General features: G+C 36.3%; 1 protein-coding gene across 1 annotated transcript; it reads left to right on the forward strand.

Annotated features, from left to right (window-relative positions):
- Window positions 1-20,767: 20,767 nt before the first annotated feature.
- On the forward strand, window positions 20,768-21,319 carry LOC140523801 (interferon tau-2-like). Its single transcript, XM_072638451.1, has one exon. The coding sequence runs from the start codon at window positions 20,768-20,770 to the stop codon at window positions 21,317-21,319; it is 552 nt and encodes a 183-aa protein (XP_072494552.1).
- Window positions 21,320-26,816: the final 5,497 nt, after the last annotated feature.

Below are 26,816 nucleotides of genomic sequence, written 5' to 3' on the forward strand. Positions count from 1 at the left end.
TATGTTGCACAGAAGAATTAAAACGAATGGGAGAAAACATGAGAAAAACCAAAACATAACAAAACACAAGAGAAAATAGTCTGCTTCATTCTACATTCCAATCCCATAGTTCTTTCTCTGGATGTGGATGGCATTTTGCATCATGAGAATGTTTTAGGTCCTTACATGGCTGTGAAGGGCTAAGTCTATCAGAAATCGTCCTTGCACACTGTGGCTGTTACTGTGTATAATATTCTCCTGGTTCTGCTCATTTCACTCAGCAACAGTTCATTTAAGTCTTTTCAGGTTCTTCTGAAGTCCACATGTTTACCATTCCTTATAGCACAATAGTATTCTATTACATTCATATACTGCAATTTGTTCAGCCATTTCAAAATTGAAGGTCATTCCCTTGATTTCCAGTTCTTGGCCACCACAAAAAGAACTGCTGTAAATATTTTTGTACATCTGGGACCTTTTCCCATTTTTATCATCTCTTTGGGATATAGCCCTAGAAGCAATATTGCTGGATGAAAGGTTATGTACATTTTTATAGCCCTTTCGGCATAGTTTGATATTTCTCTGAAGAATGGTTGGATCAGCTCACACCTCTACCAACAGCGAATTAGTATTCCAATTCTCTCACATTTTCTCCAACATTTATCATCTTCCTGCTTTATCATGCTACCAGACTGGTAGGTATGATGTAGTACCTCAGAGTTGTTTTGATTTGCATCTGATGAACAATTTTCCAAAGCAGCTCTAGTGAACTCCTTTTTAGCTTCATTTGAAATAATGGTAGACCTCTTTCTTCCACTTTTTAAAAAAAAATTTCCCTTGAGATTTTTTGCCTTTTGTTCTTCAAATTGAATTTCATTATTATTTTCTTAGCTTTCTTTAAACTCCTGTTACTTTCTATTGATTCTTTGTTTTGTGGTATGATAGTGATTGTTATCCTTCTATATAAGATTTTGAAAATTATTTTGTATTCTAAACTGGTGTTGCCCTTGGCTGCCATATATCTCTGCTTAGCTAGTAATTAAAACATTTACATACTAAGTGTTATGGCAAGCTAAGTAGGATCTTATGCTGTTTTTGTTTTGGTATAATCAAGTGCCTCTGATTGAATAACGTGATTAAAGGATATATTCCCTACCCATTAATGGGCCTTGGAAGATTTGTAGGAAGGCCCACATGTTTTGTTAATGAAACACTGGTTATCAAGGGTTGTGATGCCCTCTGGCTCTATAAAATGTATAAAACCTCTGAGGGTGAGGGTTTTCTTTGGGCTTACTGACTGGAAATGCTTCTTTTACCAGATAAGACCCTGGGAAGGCCCTAAGGAGCCCCCAGCTTTGAAAACCCAGATTTTGGTGATTCCCTCTCCAGTAACTATGTATGTATGGTCAGACAGTTGGATCTGTCTGTTGATATGTCAGGCAGCTGGAAGCCTGTCTGTTGATCTTTTATTTCTCTGTATTTTCTCCAAATTTCAGGGTGCTGACTTTTTCCTCTGAACTAAGTAAATGACATACATGTGCTTGATTAAAGTGATTGTTGACTCCTCAAAAGGTGCCTTTCTTTTTAGAAATGCATGTCTGAGAACCTGTGATAGCAGGTTTCCTTGTGTATGTCAGGGTGCTTACTGATACACTAAGTCAATTTATATATTTTTTCCCTGTCCTTGTTATGATATTTAGCAAGGGTTTAATTTCTCTAAGAAATAATTATAGTCACTTTCTATGTTACTTATTTTATCATCATCTCATTTTTCATCACTATTGATTTGTTTGGATTGGTCAGGTTCAAGTTGTAATTGTATGCCACATTGTGTTCTAATTTTTATTATTTCCTCAAACTCTACAAAATATTAATCTTTTTTCCTAACAAATCGGTTGACTCTGGAAATATGGCTGATTTAGGAATGATCCTTTACATAATTAATGAATCATTTCCTCTCTGTTAAAATGTAATCAATTTTACTTTTGTAATGTAATTTGGTATTTACCATGTCTAGAACTTTGGGAATCATTTTTCAAAAAAAAATACTTTTGCTGTAAATGTGTAAGTCTTCTTTATACATGTTTGGCTACATATTGGCTATACATTTTGGCCACTTACATATCTAAATCTTGATACCTATTTTCCAACTATGCTTCTTAGTACCTTCTTTCTCATTTTCTGCCACCAAGTCCCTAACACTGCAGAACCAGAAAGGGTCTTTGAAACTCCAAAGTAATTTTTGCCCTCTGTTTCATGAGTTACCATGGTTGAGGAATTCAGTGCCAAGTGTCCTGCCTTCAAGGTGTGAGCCTTTTTACATTTTAATAAGGGGAACTCCATTTATTCCTAGGACCATAATCAAAATTTTTCCTTATTGGTGAACCTGCTAGATTTTGGGCTTTGCTGCCATAGCCTTGAAAAGCCAGAGTTGCCTCCATGCCACAGTGGGGCAGATGTTTGGTTTGTAATTCTCTAATGGATTTATATAGTATTGTGTCACTTTGTGATGGTGTTCACATTCATACTCTTGACACTGCCACTGATCATTATGTACAGGGCCTTTTGGACTTTCTGTTTCTCCAAGGGGAGTGTCACTGGAGCTCATCCTCAAGAGAGAGCCTCCTCATGGAGCTTCTTTATTTACTGTTCTGTCTTCATTTTGCCTGAACCCTTTCCATGGAATCAGTGGAGCAGCTCCCAGAAACATAGAATGTCCTTTTTGGGCATCAGCTTTTGCTTGGCCTCATCCACATACTGCTTACTTTTGTCTTAGAACCTAATACTAGAACAATGTCTAGGATAGAGTAGCATAATGAATGGTTGATTAATTGATTAATTGATGGGAATTCTGAAGTGGGGACGAAGAGTCTTATAATTCTTTTGGCAGAATTCCAGAGTGCTCTCCAAAAGGGTTGGATCAGTTCATAGTTCAACCAAGAGTGTATTATTGTTCTATTTTATTCACATCCTCTCCAGCATCTATCTCTTCATTTTATTCACATCCTCTCCAGCATCTATCTCTTCCCCTTTCTATCATTTTTAACCAATCTTATAGGTATGAGATGATATCTTGAGGTTGTTTTATTTTACATTTCTCTAATCAATAATTATTTAGAATATTTTTTCACATATCTATATATAGTTTCAATTTCATAATTGAAAGACTGTTCATATCCTTTAACCATTTATCAATTAGGGAATGACTCATAGTCATTAATATAACAAACTTCTCTATATATTTGAGATATGAGACTTTTATCTGAGAAGCCGTCTATATTTTTTCAGAAATTATCTGCTTTCTTCCTAAAGTTGGCTGCATTGGCATTATTTGTAAAAAGTCTTTTAAAAATATTTACTATAATTAGCTATCCATTTTATATCTCATAATGCTCTCTATTTCTCATTTATTCATAAATTCTTCTTTCCATAAGTCTGTTAGCTAGTGTATTTCAGGTTCTTCTAATTTTCTTATGATCTTACCCTTTATAACTAGGTCATATATACATTTTGATCTTCTTTTAGTAAATGGTGTAAAACATTGATCTACACCCAATTTCTTCCAGATTGCTTTCTGGTTTTCCCTATTAAAAAAAAAATCAAATAGAGTATTTTATCGCAAAAGCTTAAATATTTACATTTATCAAATACAAAATTGTTGTAATAATTTATTTTGCATTGTGTCTATTCCACTGAGCTTTCTCTTTCTTAGCCAGTACCAAATAGGTTTTTTTGTTTGTTTGTTTGTTTGTTTTTCAGTGGGGTAATCTGGGTTAAGTGACCTGCTCAGGGTCACACAACCAAGAAGTGGCTGAGGCTGGATTTAAACTCAAATCCCCCTAAGTCCAGCACCAGTGCTCTATCCACTGTGCCACCTAGCTGCCCCAGTACTAGATAGTTTTGATAATTGTTGCTTTATGATATAACTTCAAATCTGATGCTGTGAGATCTTCCTCCTTTACATTTTTCATTAATTCCTTTGACAATCTTGATCTTTTGTTCTCCCAAATGAATTTTATTATTTTTTGCTGCTCAATAGAATACAATTTTGGTAGTTTACTTGGGATGGCATCGAATAAATAGATGAGTTTATGCAGAATCACCATTTTTATTATATTATATTATGTATCTTTTCAACAAACATAGTAGATGGACAACATGATGGGCTCAGAATTGAACAGGATGAACAGAAAGAAAGAGATTGTGTTTGGGGAGTTGTGCAGTATTTTTCACGATGCCAAGGTGCTCCCTTGATCAAATGCTGATCTTTTCAATATGAGTGTTCTCATAACAAAGCTACATGTTTACAGATATTGCAATAGCATAATTTATGAAGGATCAAAGTTATAAATGACCCCCAAAACAGTGAAGAGACATATGGGTGAAGAAAAATTGGGTGCAGCATATTTTCAGTGTTATAAGAGATATATGAAAGAAATGTATGATTTGAAAAGGTAGTTGAGTGGTTATATGATAAGAATAAGGTGTACTACATGGTCATTCTCAATGATCCTATGACCTAGGGTTTTAGTTTTAAATAAAAAGGAAGCTTAAATATTATGTATTCTAATTCCCTCATTTTATTGATGAGGAAAGTAAGGCTCACTGCAATTCAATAAATTTTCCAAGGCCCACAGGCAATTGGTGTCAGACCTAGGATTCAAACCCAGAGCCTCTTATGTTAAAAGCCAGTAGTCTTCCCACTTTCTAATGTTGATTCCAGTACATTGTCTGGATTCTCTATACATGATAATGACACATGTAAGACTTGCACATGGTGAGAAGGCATGAGTAGTTTTCAACCTCCACCACTCAAAGGAATCCATGAATCAATAAGGAAACAGATCCCGTGAAGTATATTGATGAAAAAAAGATCTTTGTTTTGAGGACTTTTCGATGTTCCTAAGAAGACAGGAACACAGAGAACCCTGTTCTAGAACAAAAAGCAAAAAAGAAAGGGAATAAAGGATGAATTCCTCAGCACTACCTATATCTCTTTATTAGTCACTAGATTCCGAAGGCATAGATTGTGAAACAAAACCAAAATGGCAAATGGGATGTTCCATTTGCAGTGATGCTAAAAACCTAGCATATACACTTGACTTAGTGCTTGAGGAAAGTCTGTGCCTCTGTTTTATTCCCTGCTTCAAGTTTGCTGAGTTTGCATGTGCTATTTTGCCTAAGCATTTTCTTGTTCAGGTAGCAAGGTAGGAAGGGGGAAAGAAGGAAGGAATGGAAGGACAGCATAAGGAACAGAAGAAAATATAAAAACAGGAAGGAAGGTAGGGAGAAGAAAAGGAAGGATTGATTAAGTGCTTGCTGTGTATCAAGTATTGTGTTAAGTGCTTTACAAATATTATCTCATTGAATCCTTATAAGTCTAGAAGCAGGTGCTATTATTATCCCCATCTTACAGTTGAGGAAACTAAATAAGAGGCTAAATGACTTGCCCAGGGTCACATGATTACTTAATAAATATCTGAGGTCAGATTTGTATTTAGGGCTTCCTAACTTCAGACACGTCTGTATGCCCACCACTTTATTCACTGTATTACCTAGCTGTCTGAATTATAGAATACTGACAGTCTAAAATTTGAGAATTTCTATTTGATATTTGAACGCTTAAATCCTTGTGAATTAAGTGCTATTATTACTCACATTTCACAGATGAGGCAACTGAGGCTAAGAGGTTAAATGACACATTGCTAAATAAGTGTCTTGGACAAGTTTGAAATATAGGTCTTCCTAATCGCAAGTGGAACACTCTCTCCAATAAGCCATCTAGCTGTCTCAAGTAGGACAAATATTATTATTCCCATTTTGTAGGTGAAGACATGGTGGCTTAGAGAGAATGCAGAAGCAGGAAGATCACACCAAAAGACTGTAAATAATGTATTAGAAAAATATGAAACTATATTGAATAGCAGTGGCATATTGTGTGTGCATGTATATCCCTGTGTTTTCATGTTGTATGATAATCAATATTTTGCAGTAGGCAGGGTACTAGACTTAGAGTCAGAAAGACCTTATTTCAAAACTTACTTTAGTCACTTATTACATATCACCCAGGATAAGTCACTTAATCTTTGGCCTCACCCACTAATTGAAGGAATTAAACTTGATGATCTCAAAGGAACTTAAAATCTAGTTTCATAGGACTCATACTTGGGAAAAGACATCTAAAAATATAGGGCACTAACCATTTAAGAGCAAAGGGATAGTACAGACAATTAATACCAACAGAATTCAAAGGCAGAAGACACCAGCATGGGCTGAAGTAATCAGCAAAGGCTGCAAAAAAGAAGGTTAATCTTGAATGAGACCTTGAAAGATTGAATCAAAAGAAAGCATTTTGCAAAAGAAAAGAGTTTGGTTGCAAAGCTATAGTATGAAATGTGGATAGATTATGTTCAGGGGAGATAGGAAGATTTGAAATAAGAGAATATCTACTCTCTTACAAGCTTATATGAACTCCTCCTGAGTAGAAATTACAGCAAACTTTGTCTTTCTTAAGGTCTGGTAATGTGATTTCTGCCTTTATCCGGCAAAGGGGATTTAGCGTGTCTTTGTGAAACTTACTAGAGGGGCATGTGTGTGGGGAGCACAAAATGAAACACTGTGCTGACAAGAGCTGTCTATAAATATCAATGTTTGGATCGACTCCATTGCTTTTGGCTTTGGATTTCTGGCATATACAGTATAAAGCAGGTCAAGGAATGTCATTGCAATGGTTCAAGGCCTTTCATTTTTTTTAAAGAAAAACTACAAGAAGTTTCTTTCAATGAAACATTTTCCATTTTGGTTCAGAAGGAGCTTAAAACTCTCTTAATTATCTCAAATGAAAATTAGAATGTTTTATGAAAGTGATCATGATGCTCAAAATATATTAAAAATCATCAGTCAAATTATCATTAACCAATTAGTGAAATGAAAAAAAGTGGTATCTTTTGTCAGGTAATAAATTACCTCTCCTTGTCTGATGGTCCTGGTTTGGAGTATGTGGTACTAATAACACAAATCACTGATAGGAAATAATTGACAATAGGATTAGTTTTAACTAGTAAAATTTTATGATGCATTTAAGAAATATAGCTTCTTAAAACAGTTACAAACTATAGCTATCATCTAAGTCTCACCAAATAGGGATAAAATAGAACATAGCTAATGAAGTAGAATTCCTTCCTTTCTCCCTTCTTTCCTTCCTTCCTTCCTTCCTTCCTTCCTTCCTTCCTTCCTTCCTTCCTTCCTTCCTTCCTTCCTTCCTTCCTTCCTTCCTTCCTTCCTTCCATCCATCTTTCTCTTTCAGTGAACACTTTCTATGGGATAATCACTATGTTAGTTGTTGTAGGAGATATAGAGAACATGAACCAGCTATTGAATTCATGAATCATATATTACTTCTCAGACAAGTAAACAACTATTAGAAACCTATTAATGTAACTATTCTTAAAAACATCTTAATGATCAATAAAGACCCCTTTAAGTTTTGGCTACTTGGAAAAGAGAAAATGACATTGTCTCCAATTTGGCTCCAAATAAACCAATGCATTTCAGGAAAAGTGAACTGTATAAAGTCACTAAGACTGGATTAAATAGGTAGCTTTTTATTGTTAACAGAGTTGTACCTCCTTTATTCAAAAGTGAAATCTCTTAAAAATGAATACTATTATTAAATAGGCCTTGAGATCTTTTACAGAGTTTGGAAATCAGAAGGCAAAATACTGCTTCATATGGCTGAGTACTGAAAAGAAGGATATATAAAGATTATTGCTAGAAGGAAGAAAATTACATGTGACTTGACTTGGCTGGAACTCATGAATGCTATTTAAGGATGCATAGCCCATATATGTTATTCTTCTCCTAGGGGAAGTTTAGTAGGTAGATCAGCTCTGGATCTCCCCTTTCTGGCAATGGGGCTGCAGTTGGCAAGCATGTTTCAGTGTTTTTATAGTGGGGAAAGGATGATTCAGACATAAAATCTTTTTCTTTCATGTCTCTTCCCTCCCTCCTGCCCCCCTACTCTTTTTCCTTATCCTTTCCTCTTCTCTCCTCTCCTCTCTAATCCTCTCCTCTCCTCTCCTCTCTAGTCGTCTCCTCTCTTGTCTCCACTTAAAACAATGTGATCAGTGCTATGAATGAAGTTGGAACCCAAATAAGAAAAGGGGATTTATGGTTGAGATGATTAAGAAAACATTTCTTGGTGGAGGTTTATGAGCGAAGTCTAAAAAGAAAGATTTGAACTATAGAGCATGCTCTGGAATTACTTCCCTAATTTTCTCTTGAATTTCAAGTTTCAATCCCCAGACAAAGCTATTATATCTCCCTTTATGTTTCAGGGATTATCACGAGGGTTTTTTGTTTTGTTTTTGAAGGGTGAATTATTTGCTAATTATAGAGCTCACAAGCCCCCACTGGGGTTCTCCCTCTATGTCAGTCAGTTGCTATCAATTACCCAGACAGATCTCATTAGATTTTACAAAGTAATATTTTCTAAGGCATTATGAAAAGAACATTTGGTATAAAATATCCCCTAAAATCTGTGTATAAAATCTCCCATAAGTACCTATAGCATTTTGGGGGAAAGTAAACTAATCTTAGAGACCAAATATAGCAAACAGGCAACTCAGCTCCTGATTGCTTGAAATTTCCCTCACTCCCACCCCAAAGGACACTCTCAAACTTCCCTCTAGGCATAGAGTTGCTTCTTTGTTGACGTTATTTTGGAAACTTGAAGCTACTTTTCCTCATTGAGTCCATACTGTTCTCACCTCCAAATGCAGACACTGAACCAACTGTTCTGAGGCATTCCTATAATTAGGATACTGATGAAAATATTCAAATCTTCTGGTCCTCTGAAGTTCAAGAGGTCATTCTCTTCTGAAGGAGGGTTGGATAAAACTGATGCCAAGACCAAAGTCAGGCAGCCTTCCTCACATTTAAGTAACTGCTTCTTAGAGGATTAGAGCATTCTCGTGTCTTACCAGTCACTTGAAACATTTGGGTTTGGATGATTCTGCTTTTTCTTTAACAGACATGACAGAGCATGACTCATTTTTCTCAAACAATCCTATACAGTGTCACTTCAGTTTACATAATGGTTTTTATATCTTTTTGTACATATGCTCAGGTATTTAACTGATGCCCATATTAGGGTATAATATTTTTTCACTTACTTTAAATGAGCTGAGGTAATTGATCAACTCAGTGACCCAACTCTCATTCAACAAAGATGTACATACATGTAATCTTCCTTATAGGTCAAATGCCACGAAAAAAAGTCAGGGAAATTGAAAAGCATAGAGCCTGTTCAGGAAACAAGAAATAGCCCATTTTAATGTAACTACTCAGAATAGAGACAGATAAAAAGCTAGAAATGTAGACTGTGTCATGTTATGCTGATGAGTTTGGACAAGATTCAACAGAGATTAGGGAGCTGTTAAAAGTTTTTGAGTAGGGGAAGGAGAATGGAAAAGGAGTCAGTATAGTGTAGTGGGGGAAAATACACTTGCTCTGGAATCAGAGAACTGTGGTTCAAATGTTACCATTGATATTTACTTGCTGTGTAACCTTAAACAAGTCATTTTACCTCTCTGTGCCTCAGTTTCCTTATCAGTAAGAAGACAATTAGATTAGATGTCCTCTAAGGTTCTTTCAGCTCTAAATCTGTGATTCTAGGACACAAAGTAATGCTATAGGATAATTAATTTGGTGGTGTTTAACATCCAGGATTTGAAGAGGAAGTAATACTAGAATCAGATCAGAATACTGATTCTAGTGATCAAAGTAGTTTAGGAGTAAGAGAAATTTTTAATGAGCGAAGTGCCATTTGAAACTAGAAAGGAGTAGAAATATATGAGAGATATTGAGGAAAGAATTGACTAAATTTAGGGATTCTACAAGGGGAGGGAGAACAAAGGGTTAAAGTTCTTTTAAGAAAGGTAAATATTGCATTAATAATTCATTGTATTATTTGTTTATAAAACTAATATTTTCATGACATAAGAGTAAACATCAAAAGCATTCCAGTTCTATTTATCATAAAATCATAAATAGTGCTGTTTCAATGAATGAAGTTTAATTATAGAGGCAGCTTGCTTAGTAAGCAGAGAACCACTTTTATTGTCAGAAAAACCTGGGTTCAAGGCCTACCTCTGACATACAGTGGATACGTTATCATGGGTAAGTCACTTAATATATCAGTGCTTTAGGAAACTATGACTATAAGCTGCAAAGCAGGTATCTACATTGGCTTGGTAGAGGAAGATTCTTCATTGTGATTTCTATCCACCAATGAAGTCACAGGTCCACTGAAACAAACAAACAAAAAACAAAACAAAACAAATTGAGGGAGAAGACAGTGGAGAAGGATATCTTTATTAGCATGGGCATTTATTAGATTTAGGGAAGATGGCAACGTAAGAGCTATGAAACTATATCATTAAGAGATCTAAGAGAAGGTGTTTAGATGTGCAAAATATGATTCTGGTCTTGAAATAAAAGGAAATCAAATAAACAATTGTAACCACTTTTTTGTTGTTGCCAACTCTATTTTGGAATGGAGGAAAAAAATATAGTCAAGTGCATTTAGGAAGAAAAATTGACTTAAATAAAGCTACTTGTATTTTAATGAATATTGGCAGTGGAACAGGGAAGGTCAAAGGGAATAGGAACCAGAAAATCAAGAAGGGCTGAGTGCATGATGGTCCAAGAGTCAATAGGAGTGTTACTAGTGAGTGGGGTTGATGAACTCTGACCTGAATGCAGAGGCTAATTGCTCCTTGCCCTGTGTAGACAGTCTGTTCAGTGTGAGTTGTCAGTAATGCAGAAATGTCATATTCTCAAATTAAACTGCAAAGATGTTTGACAGAGCAAAACAGAGCAGCTTCGGTTTGGGGAAGATCACACTCTTCATGTAGCATGACACACAGCAGAGATAGTTGGCAAAATAATATTGTGAGTGATGGAAAGGTTGTCTCCTGCAAGATGCATGGCCAAGCTAACTGTCAAGCACTGAGTCACAAGAGAAGCATGAGTGTCCAGGTGCAGACAGACGGATGAACTCACAGCATATGTCTTTTTTGGAGAGGTCAGTATGATAGACATGTAATCTGGAAAATTTGGGTCTGAATTCCACTTTAGACATGAACTACTTGGCTGACTTTTGGCAAGACATTTACCATCTCTCTGCCTTAGTTTCCTCATTTATAAAATGATGGGATTATATTCTGTGACTTCTATGGTACCCTCACTGAAAATCTATGATTGTCATCATGCATATAACTGAAATGACTCAGAATCAGATACTAACTCCTTTTCCTCCTCTTCCTCTAGTAGCCGGGTTATAAAGATCCATCATAACTAAAGCTTATTTAGTTGACTTGACTAAGCTAATTGTATTTGCTTTTAAAGTTTTAAAGTTATCATGGGGTGCTAAAGTTGACTTCTCAAGGGGAGTCCACTTCTGCCCATCCATTTCTGAGTCTGCTGTTACCATGGAAACGGTCCATTTGGATATGGTTCCCAGGAGCATTATCTCATTTCTTATTTTCCAGGTGAGTAGGGATTGTGGCTCAATCTCTTGCTTTTCTGAATTCCTGTGGGCAGAATAAGGGAACTTGAGATCAGGTTTTAGTCTGGATAGGAGAGGAAATGATCATTAATGAGGATCAATTAAAGACAATACTAGTTTGCTTCTTTTCTGTGAGGGTAGCTCTTTTTTTTTTTTTTCACCATTGCCTCCCTCAGTCTTCCCTCCCTTCTATCAGCCCCTCTCCATTTTCTTCCTCTTTTCCTTTACTACTTCTTGCCTCCTCTTTAACCCCCCTACCTTTTCCCCCTTTCCCCTCCTACTGCCTATAGGGCAAGTTAGGCTTCTATACTTAACTGAGTATGTTATTCCTTCCTTGAACCAAATCAGATGAGACTAAATCTCAAACAATGCTCATCATATGTTTTGTGCCTTTTCCTGTGATGTAACTTACTTTTTTCTGCCTTCTCCTTTTCACTTCTCCCATTATAATACCTTTGCACACTTTAATCATGTTTTATTTTATCATGACATGAGTTAATTTATACCCACTCCCTCTATCTATGTATATCCCTTTTAAATGTCATAATAAATATGAAATTCTTAAGATTAACAAGTGTCATCCTCTCATATAGGGATGTAAACAATTTGCCCATATTGAATGAAAAGTTTTTTCCCCTGTTTATCATTTTATGCCTCTCTTGCGTCTTGTATATGAAGATCAAATTTTCTATTGTGCTCTGGCCTTTTCATCAGGAAGGCCTGAAAATCCCTTATTTCATTGAATGTTCATCTCCTTACCTGAAAGATTATGCTCAGTTTTGCTGGGTGGTTGATCCTTGGTTGTATTCCAAGCTTCTTTGCCTTATGGAATATCCTATTCCAATCCCTCTGATCTTTTAATGTAGAAGCTGCAACATCCTGTGTGATTTTGTTCCTCCATATTTGAATTGTTTCTTTCTGGCTGTTTGCAGTATTTTCTCCTTAACTCGATAGTCCTGGAATTTGCAAGACTATTTCTTGACATTTTCAATTTAGGATCTCTTCCAGGAGGTGATTGGTGGATTCTTTCTATGGCTCTTTTGCTCTCTGACCTCAGGACTATTTTCCTTGATGATTTCTTGAATATATTATCCAGGTTCTTTTCTTCATCATGGCTTTCCAGTAGAACAATAATTTTTAGGTTTTCTTTTCTGAATCCATTTTCCAGGTCAGTTGTTTTTTCCAATGAGCTATTTTACATTTCCTTCTATTTTTTTCATTCTTTAGCTTTTGTTTCCCTGATTCTTGATGTCTCTTAGCTTCTACTTGCTGAATTCTAATTTTTAATAAATTGTTTTCTCCAGCTAATGTTTTCACCTCCTTTTCCATTTGTCCAATTTTTCCTTTTAAGGAGTTATTTTCTCCAGTTAGGTTTTTATTTCCTTATCCATTTGCCCAATTTTCCTTTTTAATTCTTCAGTGAATTTTTTTCATATTTTTAAAATCATTAGCCAATTTTTCTTCTACCTCTCTAATTTGGCTTTTAAAATCCTTCTTGAGCTCTTCCGAAATGCTCTTTGAAATTGAGACTAGATCATATTCCCTTTTGAGGTTTCCAATGTGAGCACAGTTTCAATGCTGTCCTCTTCTGAGTTTGTATTTTGGTCTTTGTCCCCATCGTAAAATTCTATGGTATTTTGCTTTTCTGGTTTGCTTCTTGCTCATGATGATTGCCTTTTTCCTAGTCTTTGAAGTGGGTCTCTGTTTCTGGGGCACAGGGGGTTCTGTCCCACATTTCTTGTGCTAAGAACTTGAGAATTTGAGTATTGTGGGTTCTGGTTCTTTCAACTATAAGCTAGAATGCTGCAGCTTACCTGGTGTAAAGGTGGCTGGTCTGTGCCAAGGCCTAGGCCAGGTGAAGTCTCTCTGAATTTCCCCTGGGGTTACACTGAAGCTCACTGCATGAAGTGATAGGAGGGGTGGTCTGGCCACAAGAGGTCTCTTTCCCTGAGCTAGAGCACAGGCAGGCTCAGTGACTGGTGAACCTCTTCTACTCTGCTGTCTGTCCAATTCCCCTGACTGTGCTAAGGCATACCTAGAGTCCTGGTATTGGTGCTTACAGGTTCTAGGTTCTCCCCCTCCCCCCTCTGGGGCTCAGGATCTTCTCTTGTTTCACTGAGGAATGTTATAGGGCAGCCTTCAAGGAGGAGGGAGAAGAGATGGATCTTGAATAAACTGAGAAGCAGAAACTTGAACACAAGGGTGAAAATTTCCTAAATATTAAAACTGGGGCTGTGAAATGTGTACACATACTTTCAAAAAACATTTATTAAGACTTGAAACTATGGCATGGAAATTGTCATTGTTGGAGAAGCTATTGAAAGGAGGACACATTAAAATACAGTTGGGAAAATTAGAGGAAAAATATCTGAAATTATGAGAAAAGTTGGTTATCTTTCTAACCTAGTGTTCTCACTATTAAGCATGTACTTCAAAAAAATCAAAATCCTGTATATACCACATTACAAGGTATCCAAGAAGTCCTTTTTGTCCCAAATGTATGTATTTATTCATTTTCAGTTTTCAAAAATCACTTCCAAAAGTTCCAAATTTTCTCCCCCTCACCACTACCTCCCTCCCCAAGATGGCATGCAATCTTATATGGGCTCTACACATACATTCTCAGTAAACACATTTTCACATTAGTCATATTACAGAGAAGAATTAAAATGAATAGGAGAAACCATGAGAAAAACCAAACAAAACATAACAAAAGAGAAAACTCCATTCTGCTTTCTGACTCCATAGTTATTTCTCCAGATGTGGACGATATTTTGCATCATGATGCCTTTGGAAATGTTTTGCATCTTTGCATTGCTGTGAAGGACTAAGTCTATAAAAAATAGTCCTTGCACACTCTGGTTGCTAGGGTCTATAATGTTCCCCTGGTTCTGCTCACTTCACTCAGCATCAGTTCATCTGAGTCTATCCAGGTATTTCTGAAGTCTGCCTGTTTGTCATTTCTTACAGCACAATAGTATTCCATTACATTCCTATGCCATAGCTTGTTCAACCATTTCCCAATTGATGGGTATTCCCTCAATTTCCAGTTCTTGACCACTACAAAAAGAGCTGCTATAAATATTTTTGTATATGTGAGTCCTTTCCCTTTTTTTTATGATTTCTTTGGGATATGGCTCTAGAAGCAGTATTGCTGAGTCAAAGGGTAAGTACATTTTTATAGCCCTTTAGGCATAGTTCTAAATTGTTCTCCCGAATGGATAGATCAGCTCACCATTCCACCAACGAGTTAGTGTTCCCACTCTCCTACATCTTATCCAATATTTATCATTTTCCTGTTTTTTCATGTTAGCTAATCTGATAGGTGTGATATGGTACCTCAGAGCTGTTTTGATTTGCATCTCTCTAATCAATAGTGACTGAGAGCATTTTTTCATGTGGCTATGTATAGTTTTAATTTCTTCCTCTGAAAACTACCTGTTCATATTCTTTGACCACTTATCAGTTGGAGAATGACTTGTATTCTTGTAAATTTGACTCGGTTCTCTATATATTTTAGTAATGAGGCCTTTATCACAGATACTACTTATAAAAATTCTTTCCCAGTTTCCTACTTCTCTCCTAATCTTGGTTGCATTGATTTTGTTAGTGAAAAAACTTCAATTTAATGTAATCAGAATTATCCATTTTGCATTTTATAATGTTCTGTGTCACTTGTTTAGTCATAAATTCCTCCATTCTTCATGAATCTGATAAGTAAACCAGTCCTTGCTTCTCTAATTTGTTTATGGTATCAGCCTTTATACCTAGATCATGTACTCATTTGGACTTTCTGGTATACAGTGTCAGGCATTAGTCTATGCCCAGCTTCCATCACACTATTTTCCAGTTTTCTCATCAGTTTTTGTCAGTGAGTTCTTATGCCAGAATCTGGGATCTTTGGGTTTATCAAACAGTAGATTGCTAATAGTCATTTAGTACTGTATCATGTACCCAACATATTCCACTGGTCTACTCCTCTTTTTCTTAGGCAGAACCAAGTGGTTTTGATGATTGCTGCTTCATAATACAATTCAAAATTTGTCTGTAACATTTCTTTTCATTAATTCCCTTGATATTCTGGACATTTTGTTCTTCTAGATGAATTTTGATAATTTTTCTAGCTCTATAAAATAGTTTTTTGGTAGTTTGGTATTGCACTGGATAAGTAAATTAAGTAGAATTGTAATTTTTATTATATTAGCTCAGTCTACCCATGAGCAACTGATGTTTCTCTAATTATTTAAATCTGATTTCATTCATGTGAAATGTGTTTTGTAATTGTGTTCATATAGTCGCTGAGTTTGTTTTGGCACATAAACTCCCAAATATTTTACAGTGTCTACAATAACTTTAAATCAAATTTCTCTGTCTATCTCTTCCTGTTGGTCTTTGTTAGTAATATTTAGAGATGCAGATGATTTATGTGGGTTTATTTTGTATCCTGCAACTTTGCTAAAATTGTTTATTATTTCAAATATTTTTATTTGATTGTCTAAGTATGTGATCATGTGATCTGCAAAGAGTAATAACTTAGTTTCTTCTTTGCTTATTTAAATTCATTCTATTTCTTTTTCTGTTCCTATTACTAAAGCTAGCATTTCTAGTACCATATTGAATAACAGTGGTGAAAATGGGCATCTTTGTTTCACCCATGATCTTATTATAAATGCATCTAGCTTATCCCCATTACACATAATGCTTCCTGATGCTTTTAGGTAGATACTACTGATTATTTTAAGAAATGTTCCATTTTTTCCTATGTTCTCTGGTGTTTTCAATAGAAATTGGTGTTGTATTTTATCAAAAGCTTATTTTTTGCAACTACTGAGATAATTCTATGGTTTCTGTTACTTTTGTTGTTGATATGATCATCTAGTTTTCTTAACATTGAAACAGCCCTGCATTCTTGATATAAATTCTCCCTGGTCAAAGTGCATTATTCTCATGATAAGTTACTGAGATCTTTTTGCTAATATCTTTGTAACATTTTTGCATTTATATTCATTAAGGACATTGATCTATAATTGTCTTTCTCTGTTTTAGCTCCTTCTGGTTTATATATCTGCACTATATTTGTATAATAAAAAAAATTTGGTAGGACTTTTTCTTTGCCAATTTTACCAAGTCATCTATATAGTATTGGAATTAACTGTTCTTTTAAATGTTTGATAGAACATTTGCTTGTAAATCCATTAGGTCCTGGAGATTTTTTTCCTAGGGAGTTCATTGATGGCTTGTTCAATTTCTTTTTCTGAGAAGGGGATATTTAAATATTTCACTTCTTCTGTTCATCTGAGCAATTTATATTATTGTAAATGTTCATCCATTCATTTCACTAAAATTGTCAAATTTATGGGAATCCAGTTGAACTAAGCAATTTTTTAATTATTGTTTCAATTTCCTCCTCTTTAGAGGTGAGCTCACCCTTGTCATTTTTTATATTGGCAATTTTTTTCTTCTTTCATTTTTTTGAATCAAATCGACCAGAAAGAGGAGATGGAGCCAAGATGGTGGAGTAGAAGTATGAATTTGTTTTAACTCTACCTCAATAGCCCATAAAATACCTGTAAAAATGACTCTAAACAAATTTCAGAGCAGCAGAAGCCACAAAATGACAGAGTGAAAGAGAATTCCAGCTGGAGACAGCCTAGAAGACTGCCAGGAAAGATCTATTGCACCAGGCTCAGAGTGGAGCCCAGTGCAGCCTTGGCCACACAGCAGAGCAGCAACAGGACTGGAGCAGGCATCAGGGTGTGGAATCACATATAGCAGCTACAGTTTGCAGATTTCTCAACCCACAAATGCCAAAGAGAGCTTCTAAGGTCAGTGAGAAAGCTCTTTCACCTGGGTGAGAAGGGAGAGGGGTCCATCCCAGCCCCAGGGCAGAGGCAGCCATTGCATGGCAGCATCAGTCACTGTGGCTGCAGCATCCATTTTTGGAGCCCTCAGCCTAGGGGGAAATGAGTAACTGATCTGGGTCTCAGCCCTGAGTGGTGGTCCTGGGGTGAGGAGGGACACTGACGTGGTGGAGCTGGTGGAGGCTCTGGAGAAGGAACCCTACTTTCAAATCCTGGACAGAAAAGTTTTTGGTTTTGCCCAGACCAGAGCTTAGACCAGGAGAGGAGCAAACTCCTCTCCCTTTATTGTGCCACCTTGGAGGAACTAAGAACTTACAGGTCCCTAGAGTATGCACTCTGCTTGACAAAGGACTCAAAGGTCAAGCAGCTGGCTGGGAAATGTCCAAGAAAGAGAAAAAATAAGATTGTAGAAGGTTACTTTCTTGGTGAACAGGTATTTTCTTCCATCTTTTCAGATGAGGAAGAACAAAGTATACCATCAGAGGGGACCTAAAAGTCAAGGCTTCTACTTCCAAAACCTCAAAAAAAATATGCAATGGTCTCAAACTAAGCAATGGAAGAGCTCAAAAAGAATTTTGAAAATCAAGTAAGAAAGGCAGAGGAAAAATTGGGAAGAGAAATAAGAGTGATGCAAGAAAATAATGAAAAGAGATCAACAGCTTGCTAAATGAGACCGAAAAAATGCTGAAGAAAATAACACCTTTAACAATAGACTAACCCTAATGGCAAAAGAGGTCCAAAAAGCTAATGAGAAGAAGAATGCTTTAAAAAGCAGAATGGACCAAATGGAAAATGAGATTCAAAAGCTCACTGAAGAAGATAGTTCTTTAAAAATTAGAATGGAGCAGATGGAAGCTAATTACTTTATGAGAAACCAAAACATGACAAAACAATACCAAAAGAATGAAAAAGTAGAAGACAATGTGAAATATCTCATTGGAAAAACAACTGACTTGGAAAATAGATCCAGGAGAGACATTTTAAAAATTATGGGACTACCTGAAAGCCATGATCAAGATAAGAGCCTAGACATCATCTTTCATGAAATCATCAAGGAAAACTGCCCTGATATTCTAGAACCAGAGGGCAAAATTAATATTGAAAGAATCCACTGATCACCTCCTGAAAGAGATCCAAAAAGAAAAACTCCTAAGAATATTGTAGCCAAATTCCAGAATTCCCAGGTCAAGGAGAAAATATTGCAAGCATCCAGAAAGAAACAATTCGAGTATTGTGGAAATACAATCAGGATAACACAAGATCAAGCAACTTCTACATTAAGGGATCAAAGGGCTTGGAATATGATATCCCAGAAATCAAAGAAACTAGGATTAAAACCAAGAATCTCCCACCCAGCAAAACTGAGTATAACACTTCAAGGGAAAAAATGATCATTCAATGAAATAGAGGACTTTCAAGCATTCTTGATGAAAAGACAAGAACTAAATAGAAAACTTGACTTACAAGCGCAAGAATCAAGGAAGCATGAAAAGGTAAACAGGAAAGAGAAATCCTAAGGGACTTACTAAAGTTGAACTGTTTACATTCCTACATTGAAAGATAATATTTGCAAATTCTGAGACTTTTCTCAGTATTTGGGTAATTGGAGACATTATATACATATAAAGAGAGGGCACACGGTGAGTTGAATAGGTAGGGATGATATCTAAAAAACAAAATTAAAGGGTGAGAGAGGAATATATTGGGAGGAGAAAGGGGAAATGGAATGGGGCAAATTATCTTTCATAGAAGAGGCAAGAAAAAGCTTTTTCATTGGAGGGCAAAAGGGGGGAGGTGAGAGGGAAAAAGTGAAGCTTACTCTGATCACATCTAGCTTAAGGAGGGAATAACATGCACGCTCAATTTGGTTTGAAAATCTATCTTATACTACAGGAAAGTAGAGGAGAAGTGAATAAGTGGGATGTGGGGGAGGAAGGATAGAAGGGAGGGCAAATGGGAGGAGGGGTTAATTAGAAGTAAACACTTTTGGGGAGGGACAAGGTCAAAAGAGAGAATGAAATAAATAGAGGGCAGGATAGGATGGAGGGAAATATAGTTAATCTTTTACAACATGACTACTATGCTATTATGGTAGTCTTTTGCATAACTACATATATATAGCCTATATTGAATTCCTTGCCTTCTCAGTGGGGAAGGGTGAGGAGAGAGAAAGGAAGAGAAGTTGGAATGCAAAGCGTTAAGAACGAAAGTTGAGAACTATTTTTCATGCAACTGGGAAATAAAAAATACAGGTAACGGGGTATAGAAATCTATCTTGCCCTACAAGAAAATAGAAAAGATGGGGATAAGGGAAGAGAGGAATTGATAGAAGGGAGGACAGATCAGGGGAAAGGGTAATCAGAATGCACAATGTTGTGGGGTGGGTGGAGGGGTGAGATGGGGAGAAAATTTGGAACTCAAAATCTTGTGAAAATGAATGTTGAAAATTAAAAATAAATTAATTAAAGAGAAAAAAAGAAAAAGGGAAGGAATTATGGAAGTCCCAACTGAGCTGCCTCTTGGAGTAGGAGACCAGCTGACTACGGTGGAGAGGTAAGCATTTCAGCCTTGGGCAAGTGAATAGAGTCAAGAGTAGGTTGGATGAGACTGGATACCGAAAGTTAAAAGCATTTAACTGGAACAGATTGTGTGAATAGTTTCAGATCTTGAGACAATTTATGGATAAAATTGACAACTTGTAATTTAATTTAACAAACATTTATTAAGCACATACCATACAAAGACCAAGAAAAGCAGTCCCTGCCCTCACAAAACTTGCATTTGATAAGAAATTGCATATAAATACAAAATATATAAAAAGAAATGAAAAGTAATGGAGATGAGGGTTGAGAGTTAATATCACCTCTATTTGATTTTGAGGGGAAATGAAATCAGGAAAGGTCTCATGAAATATGTGGCCTTTGAGATAAGCTTTAAAGAGAGATAAGTATTTAAAGGGACAGAAGTGAGGGGGGAGAGCATGCCAAATATGGGAAACAGCCTTACAATACTAAAGACAGGAGGTAGAGTGTATGAAGAAAAGCAAATATTCATATGACTTACATACAATACAGGATCATAAGTGTTGAATGAGATAAAAAGACCAACAAAATAGGACCCCAACAACAAAGCAATTTCAACTTTTCGTAATGGTAAATTTAGTACCTTTCTACAAGTATTCCAAAGGAAGGATTTCAGTGACATCTTCTAAAGGAAAGCAGAAAGTGAAAGGAAATCCTATGCTAAGAAATGAAAATGCCTCTCAACACTACTTAAAAGAGAGTGACTTAGAGGCCAGATAACCCAAAAAAGCTGAGACAAAGGCTCACTGGTCTCCCAAACTATCCTTAGCATCACCATGACCTCCTGGACCTTGTTATCAGTTGCTCTGATGCTGATGTGCTCCAGTATCCTCTGCTCCTTGGGCTGTGACCTGACTCAGGGCCTGAAGAAAGACTTCTCACTTCTGCACCAAATAAGCCCATTTTCCCTTGAGCCATACTGGAAGGATGCAAACAACTTCAACTTACCAAAGGAAACCATGGAGGGCAGCCAGCTCCAGAGGAAAAATGGTACAGTCATTGTTCATGAGATGGTCCAGGAGATCTTCTCCATCTTTAGCCTGAATGCCATTCCTGCTGCTTGTAATCAGAACCAGTTCATGCAACTGCTCAGTGGACTGGATCAACAGATGGAGCAGCTAGAGAGATGTGTCGAGCAGGATGTGGAGTGGAAAGAGTCTTCCTTGGGAAGTGACAACCCCAGGCTGGCTCTGAAGAGGTACTTCCAAGGGACAAGCCAGTACCTGCAAGGTAAGGAGTGCAGTCACTGTGTCTGGGAAATTGTGAGAGTAGAGATCAGGAGGGTCTTTCTGTTCATAAGCAAATTTACAAGAAAACTTGGGAACTAAAGAAGAAGGAATCGACTCTCCGAACACTTCAGGTCCTTGATGAATTTTCTGTTTCCTAAAACCAAGTAGTCTATGATTAGTGAGGACATCTTTTAAAAAACCCAAATGAAAAAGAAATATATCTAAATTCATTGAATTATTTAAGTTATTTATTTATTAAACTATTATTAAGTTTTACCTATAAATTATTTGAATATTATTATTCAAATACTGAAACAGAGGGACAATACAGAGAAACATTGTTTGACTTCACTAGTTGAAACTCAGATATTTTGTAATTTGTATTTATTTTTAATATTTGTTCTGTTAGTTAATATAATATTTATTTTTATCAAAGAACGTATTTATATAGTATTTATGTTGAACCTACTCTTCATTTTCATATTAAAATTCTCTTTTTAATAAAAGACATTTACTGATGTGTCCTTATAAAAAATAAATAAATCAAATTGACCAAAGTTTTATCAATTTTACTGGGTTTTTTTTCCATAAAACCAGCCCTTAGTTTTATTTATTAGCTCAATAGTTTTCTTTATTTCAATTTTATTAATCTCTCCTTTGGTTTTCACAATTCCTAATTTGTTTTATAATTGGGGATTTTCAATTTGTTCTGCTTCTAGCTTTTTCAGTTTCATGGACAATTTATTGATTCCTCTTTCTCTATTTTATTTATGTAAGCATTCAGAAATATAAAACTTCCCCTACGAACTGCCTTCATTTCATCCCACGAGTTTTGGTAGGTTGTCTCAATATTGTCATTCTTTTGAATGATGCTACTGATTGTTTCTATGATTTGTTGTTTGACCCACTCATTCTGTAGGATTAGACTATTTAATGTCCAATTAATTTTTGGTCTGTCTTTCCATGCCCCTTTTTTTACACATAATTTTTATTACATCATGATCTGAAAAGGATGCATTGATATTTCTGCCATTCTGCACTGGATTTGAAGTTTTTGTGATCTAGTACATGGTCAATTTTTGTACATGTGCCATGTACCACTGAGAAAAGGTATATTTCTTTCTATCCCCATTCAGTTTTCTCCAGAGGTCTATGCTATCTGCCTTTTCCAGAATTCTATTTACCCCCCTTAACTTCTTTTTTGTTTATTTTAGTGTTAGATTTATCACATTCAGAAAAGAGGAGGCTGAGGGCCCCCAGTGGTATAGTTTTGCTATCTGTTTCTTTCTGTAACTCCCTTAGCTTCACCTCTAAGAATTTGGATGCTATATCACTTGGTGCATATATTTAGAAATGATATTACTTCATTGTCTATGGTACTATTTAGCAGAATATAGTTTCCTTCCTTATCTGTTTTGATTAGTTCTATTTTTGCTTTTGGTTTGTCTGAGGTTAGGATTGTTATCCCTGCTTTTTTTACTTGAGCTCAAATGTAATATATTCTTCTCCAGCCTTTTACTTTTATCCTGTATGTATCACCCTGTTTCATATGTGTTTCTTGTAAACAACCTATTGTAGGATTATGATTTTTGATCCATTATGCTATCTGCCTCTGTTTTATGGGAGAGTTCATCCAGTTCACATTCACAGTTATGATTACTATCTGTGTCTTTTTCTCCATTCTATTCTCCCCTATTTATGCTTTTATTTCTCCCTTTTCCCTTGCCTTCTTCAAGTTTTACTTTTGACTACTCCCTCACTCAGTCTTCCCTCCCTTCTATCAGTCACCCTCCCTTTTCTTTCCCTTTTCCCTTATTACTTCTTCTCTCCCTTTTAATGCTCCCCTCCCTTTTTTCTCCTTTCTCCTTCTACTACCTATAGGGAAAGTTGGGTTTCTATACTTAAATAAATATGTTGTTCCCACCTCAAACCAAATCAGATGAGAGTAAATCTCAAACAATGCTCATCTCCCTCCCCTCTTTTCTTCTACTATAATATGCTTTTGTGCCTTTTCCTGTGATGTAATTTACCTTTTTTCTGCCTTCTCCTTTTCTCTTCTCCCATTATAATCCTGTCCCACACTTTAATCATGTTTTTTATCATGACATCAGTTAATCCATACCCCCTCCCTCTATCTATGTATATCCCTTTTAAATGACATAGTAAATATACAATTCTCAAGGTTAACAAAAATCATCCTACCATATAGGGATGTAAAGAAATTGCCCATATTGAATAACAAATGTTTTCCCCTGTTTACTATTTTATGCCTCTGTTGAGCCTTGTATTTGAAGATCAAATTTTCTGTTGAACTCTGGCCTTTTCATTAGGAAGGTCTGGAAATCACTTATTTCATTGAATGTCCATCTCTTTGCCTAAAAGATTGTACTCAATTTTGCTGGGCAGTTGATCCTTGGTCATAGTCTAAACTCTTTTGTCTTATGGAATATCATATTCCAATCCCTCTAATCTTTTAATGTAGAAGCTACAAGATCCTGTGTGATCCTGACTGTAGTTTCTTGATATTTTAATGGTTTCTTTCTACCTGCTGGCAGAACTTTCTCCTTGATCTGATAATTCTGGAATTTGCTGACAATATTCCTTGGTGTTTTGAATTTGGGATCTCTTTCAGGAGGTAATTGGTGGATTCTTTCAATGATTATTTTGAACTCTGGATCTAGGACCTCAGGGCAATTTTCCTTGATAATTTCTTGAAAGATATTATCTAGGCTCTTTTTTTTCACCATGGATTTTTGGTAGACCAATAATTATTAGATTTTCTCTCCTAGATCTCTTTTCCAGGTCAGTTGTTTTTCCAATGAGATATTTGTTGTTTTCTTCTATTTTTCATTCTTTAGATTGTTTTTGGACTGATTCTTGATACCTCATAGAGTCATCAATTCCTATTTGCCCCATGCTAATTTTTAATGAATTGTTTTCTTCAGTTAACTTTTGTAACTCCTTTTAAAAAAATTATTTTCTCCAGTTAGGTTTTGTATTTCCTTTTTCATTTGACCAATTTTACTTTTTAAAGACCTGATTATATTTTTAAAATCATCTGTCAATTTTTCTTCTGTTTCTTTGATTTACCTTTTAAATCTTTCTTGAGCTTTTCCAAGAATACTCTTTGGTGGTAAGACCAGTTCATATTCCCTTTTGAGGTTTCAGATATGGGTATAGTGTCAATGCTTTCCTCTTCTGAATTTGTATTTTGTTCTTCCCTGTCCCTGTAATAAGATTATATGGTATTTGATTTTCTAATTTGCTTCTTGATCATGATAATTACCTTTTTCATAGCTTTTAAAATGAATCTCTGCTTCTGGGGCACAGGAGGCTCTGTCCCATGTTCCTTGTGCTGGAAGCTATGGTCCTGGTTTCTCATTTTGTGTTCTATGGCCTCTGTTCTTTCTATGAGAAGCTATATAATGTTGCAGCTTACCTGATGCTGAACTAGTTGATGTGCTCACTTACACTGAATTACACTGAAACTTACAATGTGAGGTATGGTGTAGGCGTGTTCTGGCTGCTGGAGGTCTCCTCCCCACCCAAGGGTATCTATCCAGTTCTGTGCTGGTATCTGTCCAGTTCCCCTGCCTGTGCTAAGGTACTCCTGGGTTCCTGGTGTTGACAATTACTGGCTCCACCCCCTGGGGCACAGGATCTCCCATTGGTTCACTCAGGTGGGAGTTGCTGGGATGCTTCTGGTCCAGAACTGGTCCCCTTCATCCACAGCAAGAGGGACCCTTCCGGGTGATCTACCTAGCTTCCTTAGCTAAAAGATGGCTATACTCCTGCTGGCTCCACTATTCTAGGATTTTTCCTGGGGTATTATTCTCTGGGTTTATCAAGGTCAACAAGGGAGGGTGAGAACACTTACAGTTTATTCCACCACCTTGGCTCCCAAAAGCTCAAGTAAGTGATTTTTAAATATTTAGTTTGTGGGCTGATAGCTTCTAGAGTAGCTGCGGCAGCTGTCACAGGCCCTACACTTCTTTCTCACCCAGTTCTACCAGGCTCCCATCCTGTGCTGAGTGGTTTGGGAATCTGAACTGCCACTGGTGATTCAGCCTACCCAGGGTAATTCCTTATGGGTGCTATGGCTATGTCTGTGCTGGTGGATTCTGCCACTCTAAAATTTGTGAAGATTCCTTCTTAGAGGTATCTGAAGGAATTTGTGGATGAGCTCAGTTCAGTCTCTGCTTTCACTCCACCATCTTGGCTCTGCCCCTTCAAGAAGTCTTATTGAAGTTTTAAACTACCAAAGCTTAAAAGGACATTGAGACTTCTGGTATACCCTGTATTCCCAGCATTACTTTTTGTGGTAGCAAAAAGCTAGAAACAAAGGAGGTATACAGTGATTGGTGAATTGCCAAGTAAATTATGACACAATCCCAGGTAACATACCTTTACCAGAGGAGGATTCCTTTTTAACTGGATTTCAGAATAAATCTAGTCAAGGTTAAATTAGATACAAGAAGTTCCTAGGCACTCTATTAAATCCATAGAATAAGCCAAGACATAAACTAAATGTAAACAATTTGGTTAATCAAGTTGGAAAGGAGAGATGGGATGATGTCAGCTGATAAATTGTTTTGGACAGTGGATGTCAGAAAAGAAGGTTCTAGTAGTAATAGTCCTGAAACTTTGAGATTCAAACTTCAGGAGCACTTTGAGAAGGCACACTCCTTGTACCTGTCTAAGAGAGTAGTAACAAGAAAAAGATATGAACCCAAAGGGAGTGTAATATTTCTTCTCCCATCCCTCACCCCCAGCACCCAAGAGAGGACAAGCTAAATATGCTGAGGAAATGCAGCTTTTGAGGAACTTGAACTCTGTAACGTAGAGAGATATGTAGCTTCAGCGTTCTACAGGGATTCCAACACTTGACATTCATAAGGAAGTTACACACACTTCAGAGAAACTTCATGAGTATTCTAGAAAGTGAGGAAAGGATTCCAATCCAATCTATGAAGAATCTCTTTGTAACATATATTTTCTAAGCTTGATCCTTCTTTTACCTGCATGTACTGCTGGGAGAGGGTGTCAAACTTTTTGAGGGAATCCTTGTACCTACTCTTCTTATTATACCATCTTAGTAAATATCCCTATTGAAAAGCTAATAAACTTGTTGACTAACTATTGTTAACTAGATAATCAATGGGGAACACACCAGTTGGCTCTCATAAGTGACAGTACTAGAAACTCAAAACCACTCTGGGCTATTCCTAGTAAGTTGAGAGGAAAAATAACTATTTGGGGGAGGGAGTCTCAGAAAACCAATGGAAGTGGGAGTTGAGAGAACGAGACCAGAGAGGATTCTGTAAGAAACTATTCCACACACACACACACACACACACACACACACACACACACACACACACACACCCCACACACATATATTTCACTCTAGTAAAGTAAGTAGGATAAAGAAACTTAAATAAAAATGACGATGATAATAAAAATTTAAAAATACTTAAAATATCAGGATTCAGATAAATTTAATGATCAATTTGGTTCCAAAAAAGCAATGACAAATCAATCTTCCCTATTCTTAGCTGAGTAGTTTACTATACCTGTGAAATATTGCATCCACTCT

This window comes from Notamacropus eugenii, chromosome 2, assembly GCF_028372415.1.
Source record: "Notamacropus eugenii isolate mMacEug1 chromosome 2, mMacEug1.pri_v2, whole genome shotgun sequence".
Classification (NCBI taxonomy): domain Eukaryota; kingdom Metazoa; phylum Chordata; class Mammalia; order Diprotodontia; family Macropodidae; genus Notamacropus; species Notamacropus eugenii.

Coding starts and splice junctions, on each gene's coding strand:
- LOC140523801 (XM_072638451.1), top strand. CDS start 20,768: ATGACCTCCTGGACCTTGTTATCAGTTGCTCTGATGCTGATGTGCTCC.